Here is a 22,444-nt window from a genome sequence, read left to right as displayed (position 1 = left end):
GTTAATGCAGTTCTTAATAAGGCTCGGGAGATATGGTGAAAATAATGCTTGAGATCTTTTAGAGCAATATAGTCTTAATCACCAATTACAGAACATTTCTGTTTTGTTTGGTTGTTTCTGTCCTGGGTGACAATATGAAGGATAATCTTTCAGTGAGTGGATGAAACCAAAGCAAGAGAGAAATGTTAACAATGAGTTTTCATTCTGTGAAAGAACTATTTTAGAAAATTAGGCAATTTTGTAAATAGGACTGGGGTTCAAAAGTTGAGTCAAGCCCCAGCCTCAGACAGACATCCCCTCTTGTGACCTTGGCCAGGTCAGAGGCCAGTCCCTTTCCCATCCATGTAGCAACACCTCTTAACCCATATGCATACGTGGAAGACACAAGCATCAGTGGTCATGAGAGACAGAATGATGGAAGGCACACATGTACCCAGCTACGCAGGAAGGAAGTTTCTGGGACACTTCCATGAACAGACAGGCAAACTGCATAACTGAAAAACAAAGCAGAGAAATAAAAGCAAAACAGGGAGGTTTCCCCACTCAGGTGCCCACCGGCTATTCTCTCAGCTCAGGATGGAAACTGACAGCTCCACCCAGCTCCCAGCCCCTGTCTGGTGTGGTTCAGACATCACTGACTCAAACATTTAGCATGTTAAAGAGAAATGAAGAGGCTGCAGATCCCTATTAGTTTAAGAAAAGACTTATTTTTAAATGCTGTATTCACAGAGGGTCATTATCACTGCTTTCAGCTGCAACTACTGCATATGTAGAACTGCAATTTTATTTTTTTCCGTGAGATTGCGACAAAGTGGCAAAACCAGACATAACTGGCTTGCTCAGGAAGAAAAAGCAGTGAAGATATAAGTAATAAATGTGCTGCAAAACAATGAAAACCCAGTATGGTGTTATATAACACAAAGAGCCCCTTTTTAATACAAATCTTTTTGCCATAGTCATTATTTTTCGAGATTCTGCAGTCGACAATGCAGTGAAATGCAGACAGATGTGCAAACAGATGCAGCGATGATGTATGTTTGCTGTCATTAATTTAACACAGGCAACTGACCTAGTCAAACAGCACTTAATGTTACATAAAATTTGCAGAGTGGTTTCTGAGTGTACTCTGCTAGATGCTGGTTTGACCATAACAATATCTTACGAGAAATAAGTACAGATGCGCCTCAAGAGTCTACTTGAAGGCCTACTTTTATAAATAAGCCCAATTCTGCAATCAAGCTTCTGGTGGAAACAATACCATGTATTTTAAATAAGCAATTAAGTAAGCTATCATCCATAAAACAGCTGTTAGAAGAATGTATTGAGACCGACACTGGTTGAGGTCCAGTAGACTGTTATCCAATTGAAAGAAGAAAATAAATGAGTTTTGCAAAATATTAATTTCAATTGATGTGTAATCATCTTCAATGAAATAAAACTTCATTAAAAACTATGTAGAAGAGGTGCTCTCCTCCACCAGAGAGCAGAAATTCTATTACGAAGAGACAGCAATATTCTTTCCCTGTGTGAAACCTGAAAAAAATAAATTAAGGAATACTACAAAGATGATGTAAATGTGATAGAAAAATCCTTCAGATACACTGCCAAATTTCACTCCCACCTTCCCACAGCCAAAAAATACCTATAATTGGTAAAATTAAGCTATTAACAAAAAGCCAAAGACCAATAAAGTGGCAGTGACTCGCTACAGAACTGCTGTTGCAGCAAGGAGTTTCATGAAGTAGCACACATCTTCCCACACTCACCTTGTCCCCCTTGCTCAGGGCAGCTTCATTTAACCTGCAGCCACATCTAGCCAGGGAACTAATTCTGAAGATGGTTACGACTGTCCCATAGTCTGGGCCTGTACGCTTTGGCCAGGAGGGGAGTAAGTTCCCCACCAGGCCACCAAAGCACATGATGCACACCAATTTAAACTAGCTGAACATCTGAACATCTTTTTTTTTCTTTTCTTTTTTTTTTTTTCTTCCTCTTCAACTGCAACCTCATTATACAGCACAGTGTGAATAAATACGGAGGAAAGAGTACCAATGGCACATCTGTTACAAATCAGATAATGGCAGGTAGACCCCTAGTCTCTTTCAATGACCTGCTCCCACATTCGGTGTAATCCATGAGCTAAGTGCAATTACACAGAAATAGTGGCTAGTCCTCACAACCAGCAGCAGACTCAAACCCAGAAGGTGAGAGGCTGTGATAGCATCCTCATTCGTTAATACAGAAGGGGACATTTAACATCATGCTGAAGTATTCAAGCTTTAAAGTCCTTACCAAACTTGGTTCACAAGCATTAGAAGCTGGTAACTACAAAGAAAATGAATGACTCGTTCACATTATACAGATGTTTCCAGTTTTCATGAGGTTAAAAATAAATGGATATAAGAGAATGCACAGAAACATTTTTCAACACAAGCAGCAAAATGCAGTAGTGAATGAATGCTGTAAGCATGCCAATGTCTCTGCAAAGGAACTCTTTTTAGGAGAAAGGACATGGGGAAACCTTTACTGTGTACACTCTGCATATATTATAGTTACAGGCATTTACAACAACACAAAGATCAGGTTCAAGGGGACTTCCAGGGACAGGTAATGATGAGGAGAAAACTAGCAAGGATTCATCTGTGCAAGCATTTTCAACAACAAACCAATTATCTGTATGTTTATTATAAATTCTCACCATACTTCTGAGGCCCAGCCTCACATCATTGGCCATCTCCAGACAGAAAGGGAAAGGAAGATGTGGGGAGAAAAAGAAGGATCAAAACAGTGAGGCTAACAGTATATTTAATATTTCACTCTTTTTAGCAAACATATACTTATTACTTGTTATACTTCTGGTTCGAAATAGCAAATTCTAGTCACTGCAACCAAACAGGATTGTCTTTGAGGATGGTGGTTTCAGAATTCAACTATGACATCAGAAAATCACCCCATGAGATGACAGATTATTCTTTTACAAAGTACAGATTAAGTTCACCAACATTCTGTTCCAAAACTCACTAAAAAAATAAGGTGATTCTTTACATTCTTTTACACAACTTTTAAATTACTATCTAGTTCATAAAGGAAGTAATTTTTCACTCCACTGAGCACAAAACAAAGCAGTGCTACCCTTTACCAGTCTGATTTATGCTTCTGGAGCATCAGACATAACAGATTGGTCACCATCCTTCTTCACCATTCTAGCCTAGCCAAATCCAAACCTCCAAAATTCCCATTTTTGCTACCATGTCACAGTACCAGAGAGATGTGGCACAGGAGCCACAAGGAGTTGCTTCTGCAACTCTCTTGGTGCCCAGCAACAGTTGCCTTACAAAGCCTCTCCTCCTCCACTTCAGCTATGTGAAAGTTTTAGAAAACTATTACTCCTGACTATCAGTCATGTGTATTTTACTTAAAAACTATTTTTTTAAAGGTTTCTGCATCCCCATTGAGGGCATATTTTGGAAACTGCCCAAGCTCCTATTTCAATATGAGAAAATAAATGGACAAATCATTAGGTAGCTCAGCATATTGAAAATCTGTTCAACGGTGTTCTAAAAGAGAACCCTCAGATAATAAATACTTCTGAAAAAGAAATACCACTTGTTATGTTGAGCAAAAAGATCTATTCTCCACAATAGTAGCACTTGGGTTTCTTTAATATTTTTCTAATATTGAGAATAGGAAACAGGTTATTTCAGGTATTGTAAGAATGATTAATTTCAATGGACAAATAGATTTATAAATTGCCTGTTATTACTGTACAGTAAGTTACTAGTACTAATATTTTTCTTCTTCAAGAAGAAGCCAATAGCTTTTAAAATAGTCTGACCAAGTTTAAAATACGCTACCTATCTGTCCTAAACAGATTCTGCTGCACAAAAACTATAGATATCTCCAGAAGATCACTTCAGTACACATATAAATTCCAGTTTATGCTTTAGACATGCTGGTTCCAAAGAAACGTAAGTTTAATCTTAACATCTAAGGTGAATGGAAGTTTAAGCTGGGTGAGATCTTATTTAATTTATGTACACATTTAAAACAATTAGTTGGATCAACATCCAGGTCCCTTTACAAACAAACAAACAAACAAATCTTGAGGAAGCAGTCACATTTTATGTTTATTATTATTATTATTTTGATCTTTAACTGACTTTATTATTACTGAACATTCAAAGCTCCTCAAGACGCCAAGTCTCCAATACCACTTTAGGCTGAGATAAAATATCAAACATTAGCTCTGTAAACATTGTGTGAAGAATCTAAAAGAATCTGACACATTAAGGCTCCAATTCAGTAAAACACATAAGCTCATGCCAAGCACATGAGTAACCACAGAAGTTCTCTGGGATAGGTCATATAATGCAACTTAAGCAAATACTTCAATTCATTACCAAACTGGACCTTTAAACAGGTTGCTTCTTTCTGAGTTCTCTGTATAGCAACATGCATTTTTTAAACTTATTTCTCTTCAGATTTTCCTTTTATTTTTTCCCTTAGGGTTTATGCTAAGTAAGTCTAGATCATATCCTTAAGAATCCAATTTTTCTTATATGACTGACAGAAAAATTAAACAAAACACAAAAATCCCTTCCTTGCACCTAGGGACATATGCTGGAACCAAACAAATGCTTGAATACTGCTGTGGGTATTGGGAACCTGGGCCCAATGTCCTTAGTCATGGGGTAGACACGTCACTTTTAATCCACTACAACCTTGACATAGATCTGTGGTGATCAAGAGCAAGACTTTATCGATTGTGTTGCATTCTGGATGAGCACACTGCTTGTGATCTGATATTACAGAATATCTGCATCACCATTAGGGACCTCTAAGGAGAAAATCTTGTTTCTTCATTCATGTAAAAATACAACACTGAATTGGTTAAGGTACACTTGAGTTCTTGTACAAGGTGATTTAAATATCCTCTTTTTTTGGACTCTAACTGACACTTTGAGCTTGTACTTTGTCATCAAATAACATTAAATTTTGCATTCTGGAATGACTGGTTCCTAACGCTACTTTGCTGATTTTAAAATGCCAGCTGAAGTTTTTCATTTTATTATATTCAAAGTTAGTTTGAAACTGAATTTATAGATGGCATTAAAATGCATTATTTTGCCAGTGTTTGCATTATTTATTTCCCCAAAAACACTTTATTTTTTTTTTCTTAGAAAAGTAGAATACAATACAGTGGTACAAACAAATGATCACTTATATGCAACTGAGCAAAAAATGTACAAAGATTTCAGACATGTCATAAAAATACAGAAAAAATAATTTAAAAAAAAGATAAAATATAGAAGACATGCAATGAATGGAAAATAAAACATCAGCTTGATGATCTCATGTTTCCTTTCACTCACAAAAGGAACCATCCCAGGGGAAATCAAATTGTCAGATAAAAAGATAACAAAGGAGACAATGTAAATGATGTGACAAAGAGAAAGACGAGGGTAGTGAAAACAGTGGTGAAGGCATAAGACTTTAATAATCAAAACCAACGTTGCTGACACCATGCTGAAGGTATGGGAGCCTCAATTGCCATGGAATAATAGTAGGAGAATATGGTGCAGATCACAATTCTATGCTGTGACAAATTTTGATCCATTGGACTCATACCTGTTAGCTCATATTTCCATTTCTGAGGTACACTGGGTTTCGTATTCTTCTAATGCCAGAGGAAAGTCCTAGTGAGTAACATTCATGACTGCTAAAGCTGGAAGTATGGATTTTTGAGGTAGGCTGGAATTTGCGTATCATCAAACATGGGAGCAGGGGAATTTAAGGCAGACCATATAAAGCTGCCATGGAAAGAGATAAAGTCTTTCTTTCATTCATCCTGAACACTGGCAGTATACTTGTGGTAATCTTCAGAGTAAGTTTGCTACACCTCCCGCTATACTACAGAGCTAGAAAATATTGTGGAGTCTAAGCTTTTTGAGATTCAAAAAATATTTAAAATAAATAGTCTTGGGAGTAGCCAATGTAATAATAATGATAAGTAATAGTAATGATAAGATGCTGTTACTAGTATACAAGTCTGTTCCCACTCCAGACAGTACTTGAATTGCTGCTCCCTTTTAATAATGTGAAAATAAAAAGTGAGAACAAAAGCAAAAAGATTATGTCAAACAAAATGATTTTTGCAGAAGCAACAGCAAGTTAAGAAACTAAGATGCAACGATCATGATTGTTAATGAATTATAAACAGGACACAAGATATGAGGCAATGGCTAGTAGCAAATGAGTACATGGAAAATGTTGTTATTCCTTATTCACTAAAAAAAGTAAGTCTTCATGCACTACAAAATCACAAACACATTGGGTACAGCTGATGAAACACTCGCATTGCTAGGAGTAGCACAGTCTGGAGATAATACATTTCTGATTTATAATATACATTTTCAGAGCTAAGAAAGAATCAAACCAAGAATTTCTTGAGATCATTCTAACATCATCTTTCAAGATCTGTATTAACAATATGTAAATCAATCTCATCCTTTATGAAAGATGCAACAAGTATCAATTCCCAGCAAAGATATTATCTTGTATAATATCCTAAAGTGACTAATTTTTTTTTGATATGAGGTTGTCTGTTAATTTGGTTTTAGTGAATACATCTTGTGAAAAGTGAAAAATTCAACTTTTATTTCCATGAATAATATGATATATAATCTTTGCTTCTAAGTCTTTATTGTTTTGGAGTACAGTATGTGGATGAACAAGGAGTGATTTCTTAATAGTTCTGAAGAGATCTCAGAGGTAATAAACTTCAAGGGGAACTGTACATTGCAATAAGACATAGCTGATAAAGCACAAAGGATGCTGCTGAGTCCGTTGCAGTAAGCAGCTATACTGGATCAAAACAACAATGGATGTTTGAAAACCGTCCGTCAAATGAAATAAAAGATAGGAACAACGTGATGGTGTGGTGAAGGTTTTGGCAGTTAAATAATGCAAATTACATCAGAATTTACTGAGATCATGAAATAAATGCATGGGACTAAAAGATATAGAAATACAGAGATAATTAAAGCTTGACATTTATATGCTACTGGGTTTCAATACTGTGTGATTGTTCAGCTATCCAGAAGGGGCATAGAGCAGAGTGACTGAACAGATATTCCAATGTTAATTTTCAATTTTCATTTTACAATTCTCCAGATCTCTCAAGTCTATCAGAGTCTAAAGATTAGGTATTGCAGACTGCGAAAACTTGAGATTTTAACAATAAATATATGAGCTGACTAAATTTCATAGTGAGTATAGGATGGCTGAGCATTAACAGTAATTATGAAAAGTTGATAATAATTCCTATAAAATCTAATTTGAAAAAGATAACCAAATGTAAATGTTCCTGAATTAGAAAGTAATAAAGGCACTTAAACACTACCAAATATCTTTCCAAATTTAATAGATGACAAACCTGAACCCTGAAAGATGAACTTGGCATGGTCTTGCAGCTATACAATTTTCCTGATATTGTTGGAACTAATCTTTCTGTTGTTAATCTGATTTGATAAGGAAGCATTAGAAAGGATCACATTATGATTTGCACATAAGAAATCATTAGAAGTGTTTTTACAAATCTCCTTCAAATAGAATCAAAATATCCTGTATCTACATCCTGAAAGGAAAAACAAAAACAAACTAACAAAAATACCAACCCAGTCTTCACTCTTGAAGCAAGAAATTTCACTATTGATTGCATGACAGAATTGTGAACCAAAGGCAATTGAGTGTTTTGGGAAAATAAAGTCCATCTTTTCTAGAAGTTCATCTTAATGAACAAACTTAATGGGCTGAAATTATTTATATTTAACTTGTTTCATTTTGAGAAGAGCTAAAAAAAAAAAAAAAAAAAAAAAGAGATAACGCCAGTACAATCTATATTTGTAAAGTCCAAGATATGCTGTTAGGATTCAAGAGAAAAATACCCCAGTTACATAGCTTACACTGCATTTTTATACTCACTGTAATTAAGAGTTGTGATTTATACCACACAGACCTCTGAGTCCTTGAACATCTCAGTGTATTGGCTCAGGATCATCTCTACAAAGGCCATAGGAATACAAAGAGGAAGAGGAAAACCCTAGGAACTGGCAAATATCATCACCTTAATGTCAGCTGAAAACATTTCTTCCATGATAACCAAAGTTTTGCACATTCTTTTGGCTACAGGCTTCATGCTGACCCTCAACAGACAAAATTATAGTCTCTAAAATGCTCTCTTTCACTCCAGCAAGCTGCATAGCCACGCAACCCTGCCATGAATCTGTCGGAGTGGTTGAATATTCATCTTCCCAATATCTCTGTTTTTTTGAATTGGCCCCAGCTGGCATGATAGAACCAACGTGTGGGTCAAGCCAAAAGCAGGAACTTATAAAATGGCTCTGCAAGTTATGATGACCCCTCATTCAAACCCGAATCCAATTTTATACAGTTGATTTACAAAGCTGCTAACAGCATAAGGGTCACAGTAGTCTCTGACTGCCTCCTTTTCTTTATGATGGCTGTTGCAGAGAATGCTATTCTTTTTCTGCATGAGGTGACTACCAAAGCCAAAGTACAATTTTGGTCTGCAAAAGTATTGGCCCCTTCTGTGACCTTCAGAGGGTCTGCACTTCACAGAAGAAAATGGTCAGGAGAAATTCTAATTTCCACAGTCTTTAGGTGATATAACAATACTCTTTTTTTTTTTTTTTTTTTTTTTTTTTTTTTTTTTTCCCACAGCCTTACCAAAAGAAGCAGAAGAAAAATAAAGTCAGCAGCATGGCTTAAGCTGGCAGCTGTTACTTAACTAACAACTTGGATGGAGTATCAGATGCTGCAAAGAGGCAGATTTCAATGATATGTATGTGCTATGCATGTTGTAGCTCTGATATTATGGCCACCACTGTAGAAATGTTGGATAATATGTAGTTACAGAAAAGAGATATCCCTAAATACATTACTCCTTGAAATAAAATCCTGTTTTTCCTTTTAGTCCCCACAGCTGTTACTGTTCCTGACTTGTAGCTTGAGCAGAGGAGTTCCTGGACCCATCCTTTCCAAAGTTTTGAAACTTAGTTCCCTTAAATAAATTGAAAATCTTCATCCAACCTGCATATTACCATCTCTTCTAAAACTTGGTTCCTATCTTGATTACAGTAGCTATCAGGAATCCCACTTCAGTCCCTCCTCACCAGTACCTAAATATCTCTGCTCACTAATCTACGAAGAAATGTTTGCTACATCCTTTCACTAATTTGTTAAAGTGTATTTTATGTTCACTGTTCTCTTCAGCTACTCTGACCTATTCCAGAGATGCTTTTAGCCTCCTGCATTTCTCTGCACCAGCCTGTCCTCTTTCAGGACCACTCATGATGTACAACCCTGTCTGCCCCTTAAGCCATCCTTATGCTTTCTCCTCCATCTGCTTGAACTTGCGAACCCTCGTGCCTGGTGCCCTTTTGTCTGGAACGCTCGCTTTCTCTTTCAGCTTTAACACCTACTTGTCCCAGGAATCCCACCGACTTTGTTCCCTCTCTCTCAGCAGCACCCACAAGACCAGGCTTTTCTGAGCCTGTTCGCATGTGTTGTGCCTGACTTGAACTTGTCCTGCTTAACCCCAGACCAGCTGTGCTCTATGGGCAGACTCATTCCCACTCACATGTGATCTTCCTGAGTACAGCTTTACCATATGGGTAACTAGTACACTTTACAAGATGGAAACCTGAAAATTTACCGTTCATCATGAAAACTGCAAAAGAGGATGTGAGGAGCAGCCTCCAGCACACTGGAGGGAAGGGGAAAGTGGAGGGGAGTGGGGAGGGGAGAAAAGACAGTATTTTAGGTGATAAGAGTGGTGGGAAAGGCATACAGGGATCTGTAATAATTTCTGTAACAGATTAAAAAAAAAAAAAAAAAAAGAGAGAGAGAGAAAGAGAAATGAAGGAGATGGGTATAAAGAAAATGTTTAAAGTCAGGAAGACAGATCCTTCCTTAGAGATGGAAATTAAGTATTTAAAACTCCTTGCAATAAAAATGGCTGTTTTGTTTTGTTTTGTTTTGTTTTTTCACTCTACCTGTATGAAATCCTGCCTCTGGGGCATATCCTCATCTCACTCCACAAAATGTGCAAAGGTGAGTCCCTGAGTGCTGAAAGGAGAATGCACTCCAGACTGTGGCAAGACAAATGCTTGTGTACATGTAACGTTAGGACACTTTAGACAAGGTCCCTACCCCTTTCCCCGCTGGGCTTTCACAGTGGTAACTAAATAGTCTACTGCTAAGGTTTAGGCCTTAGTAATGCTAATGTGGAGTGAATTCTACAGAGCAGCAGGGCAAAATGCTACAGTATTTAACCAAAGAACAATTAAATGTGCACTTACATTCATTTGAAAGCTTGTTTACAAGCAAGACTGCCTACTTGTGCTCTCTCTGTGGCTGCTTTTGGAGAGCTGCATTGTGCAACATGGTGACATGCTTCCTTTTAATCAAAATTTCTCTTTTGCTATTATATGCTGCAGAGCCACAGGCGAGTGACTTTGCAGCTTTGTCCCACAAACACTATATAGATGTTTATCACTGACACTTGATGGATGAATTCAAATGGGAGAAGCAGGAACTAGGAGGAATGGAATCTTACTGATAAATATTTCACAACATTACAGACTGCAACATATATCTTCAGATCCCATTTGGCAGAATTGCTTACAGGTGATAGGTACGTCAATTATTGTAATACTCCTGGCAATCTGAGAAACATAGATTGGAATTGATGGGCTATGTACTATTTTCCAGCTGTAGTGCAGCTCGCTGCTATTATTTAGTTGTAACAAACATCTGTTCCAAGATGAAAGCACCTACAAATGCCTCTGTTTCAGAAATTACAAGAGGTTAGTTTGTTAAACATTTAATCTATGTAAACAAATACAGGCTTCATGCAAAACAGATCTGACTATGGACTGATTATTCTATCATAGCATTGCTAACTATTACTCGCTACCATGGCAAAACATGTCAAAAACAAGAAATTCTCAGATGTATATTCCTACATAAAATGTCGTATGAAAATCAGTTTACTCAGAGGCCCCTAGGTTTAGAAATAAAATTGATTTCAAAAGAAAGGAAGCATTTAAACTGTGTCATGGCAATATGGCTTATTCAGTAATAACTAGATGGTTTATTTTTAATTGCTTATGCACTTCTTCAAACTTAGCCTAGGTCAGCCATGAAGGAAAATGAATACCAGCTGCTGGCAGCTGTATAGCCTGTGCAAGATGGACACAGTTCTCACAGCCAGTGGATGGGGTCTTAGATCAGAGAAAACATCACCACAGTTGGCATGACTGGGTGCCCATGACTGGCCTCCCTGTCACTCACAGCAGAGAGGCCGAGGGCATGTTTCTGAACTACTCTCTTACCCCTAAAGGTGGTCTCTCCAGGTCAGGGTTGAGGCACATTGGTGAGGCAATGTGGGGAAGTTTGCACTGCTGCTGCCCATGCTGTATCTGCTCTATAAATAAATAGAGGACTTTAGTCTCCAGGGCTGTAAGTTTGGCACCTTCCATGTGCACAAAAGATATGTTGTGGTTTCTTGTTTGTTTAGAAACAACCACCCAAAAAGTTATATGCAAAGCTTAGTATGGCAAATCAAAATAAATCAAATTTATTGTATGAGAGCACCTAAAATCCCATGCCTTCCACTTGCTCTCTCTTTTGTGTTTTCTACTTTTAATTGTGATAAGAATAAAAGTTATGGACCTCTTTCGGAGTTTCTTGATGACAACGGTTGCTGTTCCACCACAACTCCAATGCTGCCACCAAGCAGGCAAGAAGAAGGCCTATTGCTAAAATGCAGAAAACGCCTGCAAAGCTGTGCAGCTTGAGTGCCTTCCCATCTGTCTGTGCATTGGTGTGGCTATTCAGGTCACAACGCCCCATACGTGGCCACCATTTCTGTTTAAGAACATCCAAATCTCCGCTTTCTTGCAACTCCAAGATCCTGCAGAAATTTGAAAACACAAGCATTAAATTCAATGACAATTTTTCTACATCTTTCCATTATTTTCCTCTTACATGTACTACCCCACAGTTCAAAAGTTTCTTGCCATCCACCACCCCCATGTAGGATTCATCTGAAACTCTGCTATATAGGCTATCTTTCTAGTCACAACAGCAGGTAAACTTTACTAGGTAACTAGAAAAGGGATTTTCAGAAATTCCATTGCAGTGCAAGAAGCATTCCCAAGGGAAATCACCATATTCCAGTTAGTCATGGCTGATCTGTCTACATTCAGCTGCAACAGCTGGTCCCACTAGTGAAATACACAGCCCACTCCACTGCTGCTCTCCCACAATAATTTCAAAATCATATGAGACTAAACATGCTACTATTTGTGCACCACTTATTACAAATCTGTTTAAGCACCGACCAACTGATTTACTTCAGCAAATGTGGCTTATTCAAAAGGATTTTACTCCAATGCTGTTACTTCATGCTTGAATTACTGTGTTAACAGTTGCTAATTAATCATTGTTTTGCCTCTTGTGAAGTGTCCCTTCTCTCCATGAATGATTCATTTTGGATTTGGTTTGATAACTGTTTTTACTGTTTACTAACAACCATTTCTCTTGAGGCAGCTTTCTTTTCGGTTACACAGCTGGAGCTGTACTCCTCCTTCTAAAGAACGAGCAAGATGGGGAAATCTTGTGCTAGTTTCCCACCTGGAGAAGTGCTCACCTTCTGCTAAGGCCACATGCAACTGCACAATGGCATGTCTTCCTTTCAGTGTACATGCTGACATGAAAAAGACACTCACAACTGATAGCTCAGCGATCACTGAAATGCCACAGGTATCATAAGTCCTGGCAGTCCCATGCTATACACAACAATTCTTCTTTTCCTGTACTATTGTGAGGCTGCAACCTGTCTCGCCACCCTGAAGGATAAACTGAGATATTATTACTTGCTTGCTGCATGAAAGACTTTGCTTCATAGCCTGAAAACATAGTAGGAATCCAAAATCTCTCTTTTATCTTTCCCCTAGATCATACAGAGCTCTGGGGACATTGGTCCTTTTTCTGCCAGGGCCAGTGCTGCCTGGAGGTGTGAGGCCACACACCATCTCCAGTCCTTTCCTCTCTAAGCAGATGCACATGGAGCAGAAGTAGCAGCTTTACTGAAGCCTGAATTAATAACCTTTCTGCTGTCACAGAAGGAAGAGAATTAGGTTTATTCAATAAGTGGTCAATGCCAACATTGAAGTGAACCACCAATGGGATTGCCACGCTGGCAGTAGAAAAGAGTCCTATAAAACAAGCTTTGTTTTGGTTTACCTCTGGGAAAAAAGATCTCTGTAGGGGCTTCCATGCTGGAGTGCAATTCCGTATCCTTTGCTGCTGATGCTGTTTCCAATGACTGTCACAGAGCATTCATCATCTGTCAGTGCAGCATATTCCACTACTGTAACATCCCACAGGAAAGCATAGTTTCCTTTCTTTGCCTGTAAATACATCATGAACGCAACAAGATATTAACTAAACTACATTTCTAGGTATGAGAAGAAAAAAAAAAAAAGGCAAATACATAAACCCTTAGTTTGTAATTAATCTGTGCTAGTATTTCATTAAGATCACAGTTTATCTGTAGACCTCCAACATCTTAATATGTTTCTAACACTCTTCCATCCCAGCCTTACCTCACCTATGCTTTTCCCAGCAGTACCTCCCCTGCTTCAAAACTCCCTAATATGTCTTCCATTTTTAACAGAGAGAGCGCATGCGATGACGTAGTCAACTGTAAGTTTAGGAAAGGCTTACATAACAGATAATTAATTATAAATCAAAGCCATTGCTTCAGCTGATGAGATCTGATGTATGTGTTGTAGGAAACATGGATTAGCAAGAGTGGGACCAGTTCCATACATTTATGTAACTAGACAGGTACAGGATGAGCATGAAGTCGTGTTTCCTAATCATCCCAGTCACCAAAACAAGAATTTTACAGCTTCTCTCAAGTAAACGTGTAAGTAAAAGAAATGCCCTCCAAGAGCCATGTCAGTCCTGTACCAAAAAAGCATGCTCTGAGCTTAAAAATAAAGTTTCCTCTTTTCTTCACAAGAAGAATCACCAGCATCTCCTATTAGCTCACTTTTGGGACAAATCTTGTTCTATTTTAGCACACATCCATGCAGATGTCCTTAAAGTTAGCCTTAATTGGGATTCACGCCAATGCCTGCATGTAGTGCATATAATGAATGTAAATCACCTTGCTTAACATAAGATGTAAGAAAAGTCTCTAGACAGGGATTCAGTAAGAGAAAAAAATCATCATTTTGTTTGGTTAAAGTAATCATTGGTTTCCTAATAAATTTAACTAGTATGTTTTTAAGTCTCTAGTGAATCTGTAGAGCACAATGGAACAGATGGGTTGGAGCGTCTAATGCAAATACATGAATAATCACAAGTGCAGACTTCCAAGACATTAAAAAATGCACTAACACGCACATGCACACACACACACACACACGCAAAACACCTTTGAGTAATTTCAGATTTTTCTTTCTTTAGGTCAAAACAAAGCAAGATGGGAAGGTGTAAACCTTCCTATATTTCTTCATGGAAACTGAATCACCAAGCTTCCCTAGCCAATGGCTGCAGTACTGACATTCTTCCATGTATTTTCCATTTTGTGTAAGCTCAGTTTTGAATCATACCTGTAAGCCTATAAGACTCCCTTAGATCTTTTATTATGCCAAATTCCTCAGCTGAGCAATTAAGCTAATTTTATTTCACCATCCTTTAATATAAACCATAGCTTTCTGAAGTCCTTGACAGTTGTTTAAACATGACAATAAATCAGATGGGTGAATTATCCTCTAATAGACAGAATCCAGGGAAATAAAACTGAAAACTATGTTTTTGCCTGGATTTTCTGTAAGCTACTTGCCACAATCCACCTCCTTTCCCCCATTACATTCTGTCTGCATCCAGGCACTCAAAGATCTCCAAGTTCTTTGGTTCTGAGTTAAGCCAGAGGAAAAATATGTTATAGTTTTCCTTTCTGGTATGATTTAAACGATCCTGTACTGACCACTTTGAAAATAAATTTTTTTAAGTGTATGTCACCAGTGTTGTTTGCTTTCTCCTCTGCTACCTACCTGGTCAGTTCAGAGTAACAGTAATTAAGGTATGTAGCTTGAGACAACAATTACTACACTACCTCAAAACAACATTGAAGTCTAAAACACAGCATGGGGATTACAGAATTAAAAAAAAAAAAAAAAAAAAAAAAAGAGTTACAGGAGCTTACTGTTAAATTCATACATTTATTTAACTGACACAACTTGCTAAACAAGCATGCTCAAAAAAATCTCTCTCACTTAAATGGTACTGTATGAAACCAGACCAGAGCAAGACTTCCACACCTGCAATAATATCCCTGGCTGTCTACATGAACTAATAATGGTGGTGGAACTGAGGAAAGAACAAATAAATCTCTGTTTACTGCATGTGACAGCCTGAAAAGGTTTCATGACCTATCGACACAAGGATGCCTAAAAAATAAATATGGCGAGGGAGGGATTCCTCAAGGCATTTAGCCTATATTCAGCTGGTAATGTATACCTAAAGCCTAAAATGTGTTTTTCAAAGGTATTTTCTGAATGATCATGTACCCGTAACTAACTGGGTTGTTATCAGCAAACCTCTGCATCTTGCCCTCTGCTCTTCCTGTGATGGGCTTTAACATTTCTCATTTCATGCTTTCGCATCTGTGATTGTGCTGATAGGCCTCCTACTTGGTCAGGAATGGGCGTTAATCCCACAGGCGTTCCTGGCAGGGAAGGACCATCACAAGCCCTGTTTGTGCACATCTCAGGTTGTGTTCTATGGTAAAGAGTACACAGGCTTTTATTACCTATGATACAAAACAGTGTGCAAGCTCTGCTGCATTAAAAAGCACACAGTCATGGGAACAAAGACAATAGCATTTGTTACTCTGCACAGAATTTATTCAAAATCCGTGTTGCTAGAGAACAAAAACTTGCCTGATAAATGTACAGAAAGAGAGAGAAAAAAAAAAAAAAGATTTTGTCTAAGTCACTGTGCTAAAATGTTTAGATTTTTTTAAAATAGCTGTGTCTTTTAGTTGTTTCAGAATTGTTCCATAAATCATATTTTCAAATTAACAGTTTACAAAAAAAGAACATTGACAACATGTCCTATATTCATCATCTTTTTCTTACTAATACTTGAGGAACACAGTCTTCCTCAAATATTCGATTTCAATTATAAGGCAATGTCTAGAGAAAAATCACATTATTGATTCTACCATTCAAGCCCCTAGTTTTCTGCACTTTATTTTATGTAGAAGTGCTTCGTACACTGACTTTCAAGGTTAGACAGATCTTTTAACAAGGTCTACTTCTCTTGCATTTGCAATATTGCTATCCTATGCCCTACGAATGTAAGCAGCAATAAACAGTCTACCAGATCTATCTTGTATCAATTTTATATTTTTATGACAAATAATACTACACAGTGTCGTCACAACTGTAGAGCACTATTTCTCTGACATCTTGACCATTTTAAAATAAATAGGAATCTGAGCTTTAAACTCTTAATTTGGTATACTTCTTAACTTGCAGCAATACTGAACGGAAGCCTGCTTCCCCTCTCTGATTATCAAAAAATGACTCTTCAAAGATTCCTCTTCCCTCAGGGAAGATTTTTCCCTTCCAAAACTTCTTCCACTTGTGGCATTTTTTAATCTGTAGAATAGAGATCTCATACTATTGAGTGCTCGTTGCATAGAAAGCTTCCTTATGACCAAACATTTAGTTGCCATCTAAATTCAGCATGCTTCCCATTCCCCTAACAGCTGTTGAAACAGCGAGGAGGAGGTAGATGGACTAAGAATTATAGGCCATACCAGGTGCTGACCTGGCTGTGTGGACAGGAAACATAGCTATGCTGTTTTCATATGACACTGTACTGAGGTATACCTATCCATGGAACTCATTATGACCACAGTGCAGCAAAGCTCCATATCCTTGTGCTCTTGCATTCGCAGCTTAGCCATCTAAAGCCTGAATTATATGTTTTAGGGCCCAAAATAGAATCAAAATGTTCTAGTGATCAGACATCACTGCAAAGAAAATATAGAGAAAGAGAGGGTAAAAGGGAATGTGGCAAATACCAGCTGAGAATTGGTAAGATAACTTGAATAAAGAATGACTGAAATGAAACAGAATAATAAGATACAATTTATACTTTAGACTTCAAATTGGATTTGATATTCTCCTCCTTTTCTATGGCCTTTTTGTGACTCTCAGCATGCAGACATATTGCAGAACAAAACAGAAATAACTCAGAGTTAAACTTTCAAAAACATCTTTAACAGAAATTCAGCCAAAGAAGCACTCGTTTCTTCCACCCAGTTGGAACTACTGTAGTGGTTAACACCAAAGACACCAGATTTATCTTTGATTCAAGAGGTTTAAGAAAACAGATTTCAGAGAAAAAGAAACTTGCATTAAAATTTTTTCTTCACAATCATGAAAAATTAAAAGGCCAAGAAAGATTGCCTCCTAGACAGAAGGACCAGAAGGAGAATAGTAATACTTCTGAAAAGCAGTAGCCAATCTCATAATGTTATTCTTCAACATGGTGGGAGATGGAAGAGTATTTTTCCAAGGACCCTGGTTTACTGACTGTAAAATTATGTTTTTTTCAAGAAAACTTGGTAAGAAATAATAAAACTTGAAACAAGATGAACTTCAAGTTCATCACTGATATGTCTGTGATTCATCTGAAACTTTGCAGGAAGCTACCACACTGAAGAAAAAAGTGGAATAACGCTACATCCATCATTAATCTACAGCCAAAAATGAAGTGTCATGATAGCTGATCCCATTATGTGGCACAGAAATATCAGAAAGTGACCTTTACATTGTTACTAGAGGAACGGTTCAAAAACAGGCTCAGATAACATTTATTTTCTGTTTAAAAATGATATGAGAAGCAACAGAGTTTTACTAAAGAGAGAACATGTCATTTAATCTTGTTGAAATTCTTTTAAAATTAATGTAATTAGGAGCCACGACAGGATGTAATATAGTTGGGCTTTAAGATGTAACATATTTGGGCATTTGCTTTTACTCCAAAAGCTGGTGGGTCAAGAAATGAAGAAATTTATGAGGACCCATGAAAACACACTGATGAGCCACAACAATTCACAACGCAAAATTCAGCGTGGACAATGTTGGAAAAAAGATTTCAGAAAATCCTATTCATTGAATTTTTAAATTACTTGTATGCTCAAAATAAAAATGGAGAGGTGCTTGTTCAACAAGAAAAGATCTCACTTAATGTTTATTGTTCATTAAAGAAGAGGAACTTTTTGAAGGAAGCAAAAAGGGAAGGAATAAACTCTTACTGTGTTGTTGCATAAACTAATGATACATTCACATTTTGTACTGTACTTGGTTTTGATCACTTCATCAAAAGCAATACACAGGAGGAAAAGAACGGATTCAGAGCAATTTTGGCACCAAATTGATTGGACAGGGGAACAAACTGTCTCCATCAAAGGAAAGCTTTTGAAAAACACAACAATAACAATTTAATTCTCTCATGTATATATATATATAAAGATGTATGTGGGAGTATATAGGGACCATATCACTTCATTCTTTCAAAGCAAAAATGGCAGCTCACAATGAAAAAAGCTACAAGTTATTTGGAAAGTCATGATAGCAAATAATTATCCTAAAGAACCGACTGCCATGGCGTATTTTGCAAACACATTATTCAGATTTGCAATTGGATTAGGAACGTATGCTGCTCCCAAACCAACATTGATAAGGCTGTGGGAGCTACCCACAGCACACATCTGGGGGATCCTGGCTATAGCTTGACCCAGAAAGAAATTTTCCATGCAACAGCAGTAGTCAATCTCCTTCTGTAGTACCAGAAAGCTCAAGTGGCAAAATAGCATTTTGTGTGGACTTGCAATTTGTCTGGCAACCACCTCTTACTCTATGCAGAGACATTTATGAAAAGGAGGACATTTTACATCTACAATGACCACTTTCAATTGCCTTGGGAGTACAACAAAAGCAACTTGTGCCCTCAGCTCTGAAATGTATTTCTGTTGCTTACATGACTTTGCAGCACATTAATGCCCTCTCCGTGGCTGTATTTGTGTTGAAAAAGCTGTGTCTTGACAATAGGAGATGGCCACTGTGGCTACAGGGACTATGCTACGTCTGAAAAAGCAACCTCTTCCATGGCAACCAAATGCCACAAAAGCTTTCAGGACTTTCTTCCACTATTGTTCTTTTGTTTTTAGACAGTCAAGGGGAGCAGGAACATCTCTGGGAAATGAAGAGAAGTAAATCAAACTGAGACAAACAACTGAAATACCTGCCTGTACCATAAATAAGCAATACTCTCCTATTTTGCATCAAAGCAGCATTCTTTTTGTAACTGCAGGTGCACTGTGCTGCTGTATGAAGAAAATTGAAAGGGGGAGGAGAGGAGAAAGAGTAATATGGACGTGTTTTTTCTTTCATTGTGTCAGGCAAGTCCTCATTCAGAGAAATGACTAAGGTATCTTTATATGCTAGAGGGATTTAGACTTTCCTTTTCCAATACAATACATTTTTTAAGGTACATTTACATCCCTTTCATGCAGCAGTATGTGTTTACGGATGGAAAGTCCAATTTCCCTTGCTGACATCATTTCTTCTTTAGAAAGACAGAATTTCTAACCATAATATTTGATACGGATAACTTGTCTCTTTACTCAAAAAGCTCAATGAGTTAGCAGGAGTGACATTTAAACTATAAACATGAGTGTTCAGCTGACAAAATTATTAAATATTAAGCCCAATTTATGTGTCTAATCAAATAGCAGCTTTGGTCAGCTTTGGGGACTGAACTAAATTTGGTTGTCGTTGACATTAATTGAATGAGCTGATCAAGCTATATAAAAATCACTCTACAACATTAAAATCAAACTTAATATAAATAGTTATTATCACTTACATGAGACAAAGAAGTCAGCTCCCTAAAGACAATGCAGTTGGTAGTCTAAACAGCTTGCCAGTCTACAGCCCCATTTAAGGCTTAGCCAAATCTAGCTGTAATAAATGGCAGCATACAACTGGCTTACAGAATAAGAGTATTTATCGTCTCACTGGTAGAGACTGTCCGCTGACATAAGAACGGTAACAAAATAAAATAAAATAAAATAAAACATAAAAAGAAGTAAAATAATGTGCCTTTTCCTGAGGGAATTTGTTTTATTATTGTTTTTAATGCCATGTTAACTAGATAAGTACTTAATAGCACTATTTGCACTGTTTCTACTTTCTTTTAAATGTTTAGAAAGTCTTGAAATAGACGCTTCATTTTCACAAAATGATGAGCAGATTAAAAACAAAACAAAACAAAACAAAACAAAACACAGAGTTGGCTATAGCCAGGTTTCTGCCTTGTGCAGAGAAAGAAAGGGTATTTAAGCCAAGTGCATAGAGCTTTAGGAAGCTCAGCTAGGAGGTGGAAGAAGAGGGAGGCAAGGAGGGTGAACCAAAACTGTTGACTAAATATTCCTTTACTGGGAGAGGCAGAAGTCTTTCTCCCATAAAATAAGGATTTTATCCAGAAACCACACAAACAATTGGAAATTTTATGTTAAAGGACTTTGATTTGGAAATGGAATGGCCTAGGTCACTGTGTTCAGCCCTGTAATGACATTGTAAAACCCAGTAAATTGTGGATGCTTTCCCTATGACTGTTGAGAAAAAATTCTAAAGAATAAAAGAACCGAAGCCCCAAAACATTCTTATTTCTCACTTACAAAAGTATGAGGAACTAATAATACATTTTTTCCAAATCAGTGTTTCATTGACAACAGAGTAAATCTGATCAAATAATCAAGACTTTAATAACAACTGTTTTCTTGTTTCATGAAAAAAAATCAATTGACAAATAAAGGAGACACTTTTCTCTAAAGGAGAAGCACGTTAAACTTTCACTGACTACTTCTGTGTACCTTCTGCCATAAAGCACTCCCAGACACATGTGGTTTGATGTTAGTTATTACCTGTATTTGCTGAGCTACAAGATGGAAAGCAGAACGGACGAGTGGCAAACTAAGGGTGCCAGAAAAAGTGTGGACACTTGTGTTTTCCTAATCTCACCTGGGGCTGTTCATCACAGGACTAAGCACAAGCATATAGAATCCCAAGCTATTATATATATATCAGATCTTGATTCCAACATCAATGCTCAGTTTCACCAAAAAAAATTGCACAGTCATATATGTGAGAAATTAAAGCTAGGTGAAAGCATGCTGTCAAGTAAAAGAGTATATGCATATATTTAAGCCTGGAATAAACAACATTTTGCATGAAATTGCTGTTCTAAGAAAAACTAGTACATTTCCAGTGAATCTCTTAATTTCTGCTCGTGTTTCTAATACCTAGTTTAATCCTCAGGTAAAAACAAAACAAAATGAACAAACACACACATAAACGAGCAAAGGACAAGTGTCAGCACCTGGATAATACAAAGCATGATATTGAAGAGGAGTATTTCCAGAGAGCCAAGAAAGCTAGAAACCTTATGGCCAGAGCCAAAGAAGGACCTTAATAATGGAAATTTAGGCAGAGCTAAAGTACTTAAATTCAAATCCATGACTCCAGAATATGCTTCTTATTTGCCATTGAGTTACTAAAAGAAACTTTAGATAAGGATATTTTTATTTGAAGTTACAGTGTAATTGCATTAATGGGACTTAACATTATTAACTTCATGCAAACAGCATTGATGCAGCACAAAAATTAAATAAAGAACCCTGTGATCCAGTCTTACCTTTCTGATGCCTTCGGAAGGGTTCGATACACAATTATCTGCTCCATTATTCTTACTGATTGTCCTCCACAGTTCAGCAAATGTGTTATCCTGCTCCAGAGGGTTTGTCCCTTTTGCTTTAAAGTATTCATACACTGCTGAATCCCTGACTGTACCATAAGATATATCCATTTGTTTGGACAGATCCTGAAATGTTCTGAAATTCAAGCAATATTGAGATATTAGTGTTACATAACACGTGACTGAAATTTAATTCATTAAATGGTTTATATGTCTGTCTTTAGTCAAAACGAACCATACCAAGTAGAATTTGCATATCTCTTGCCTTCATCATAAAGGAAAACCAAAGAGTAATTTAATTGAAATGAGATCATATGACATTAATCATACCTGACCTCTTTTTTACCTCAGTAAAGATTTATTTATTTATTTTTGGTTAGATAATATCCACATTAAACATTATTGTGCCAAGTTTGCACAAGAAGGGAGTGTAATACAGACCTCCTCAAGCATAGGATAAAACTAAGAATGCAAATATAAACACCTAGCATCACTAGCAATATGTCAC

General features: G+C 37.1%; 1 protein-coding gene across 5 annotated transcripts in view; it reads right to left on the bottom strand.

Moving 5' to 3' along the window:
* GRID1 (glutamate ionotropic receptor delta type subunit 1) overlaps positions 1-22,444 on the bottom strand; it is a 531,300-nt gene that overhangs the window by 6,248 nt on the left and 502,608 nt on the right. For all 5 annotated transcript variants that reach the window (XM_084525443.1, XM_084525445.1, XM_084525447.1 and 2 more), the window contains 3 exons: positions 21,877-22,072; positions 13,333-13,499; positions 11,758-11,998 (listed from right to left, as the gene is read on the bottom strand). In XM_084525443.1, the coding sequence (XP_084381569.1) occupies positions 11,758-11,998; positions 13,333-13,499; positions 21,877-22,072 (604 nt within the window). The remainder of the gene's footprint in view (positions 1-11,757; positions 11,999-13,332; positions 13,500-21,876; positions 22,073-22,444) is intronic.

This window comes from Aythya ferina (genome assembly GCF_964211825.1).
Source record: "Aythya ferina genome assembly, chromosome: 7".
NCBI lineage: Eukaryota > Metazoa > Chordata > Aves > Anseriformes > Anatidae > Aythya > Aythya ferina.
Note: the sequence above shows the minus strand (reverse complement) of the source record. Positions and strands in the feature narration are given on the sequence as shown.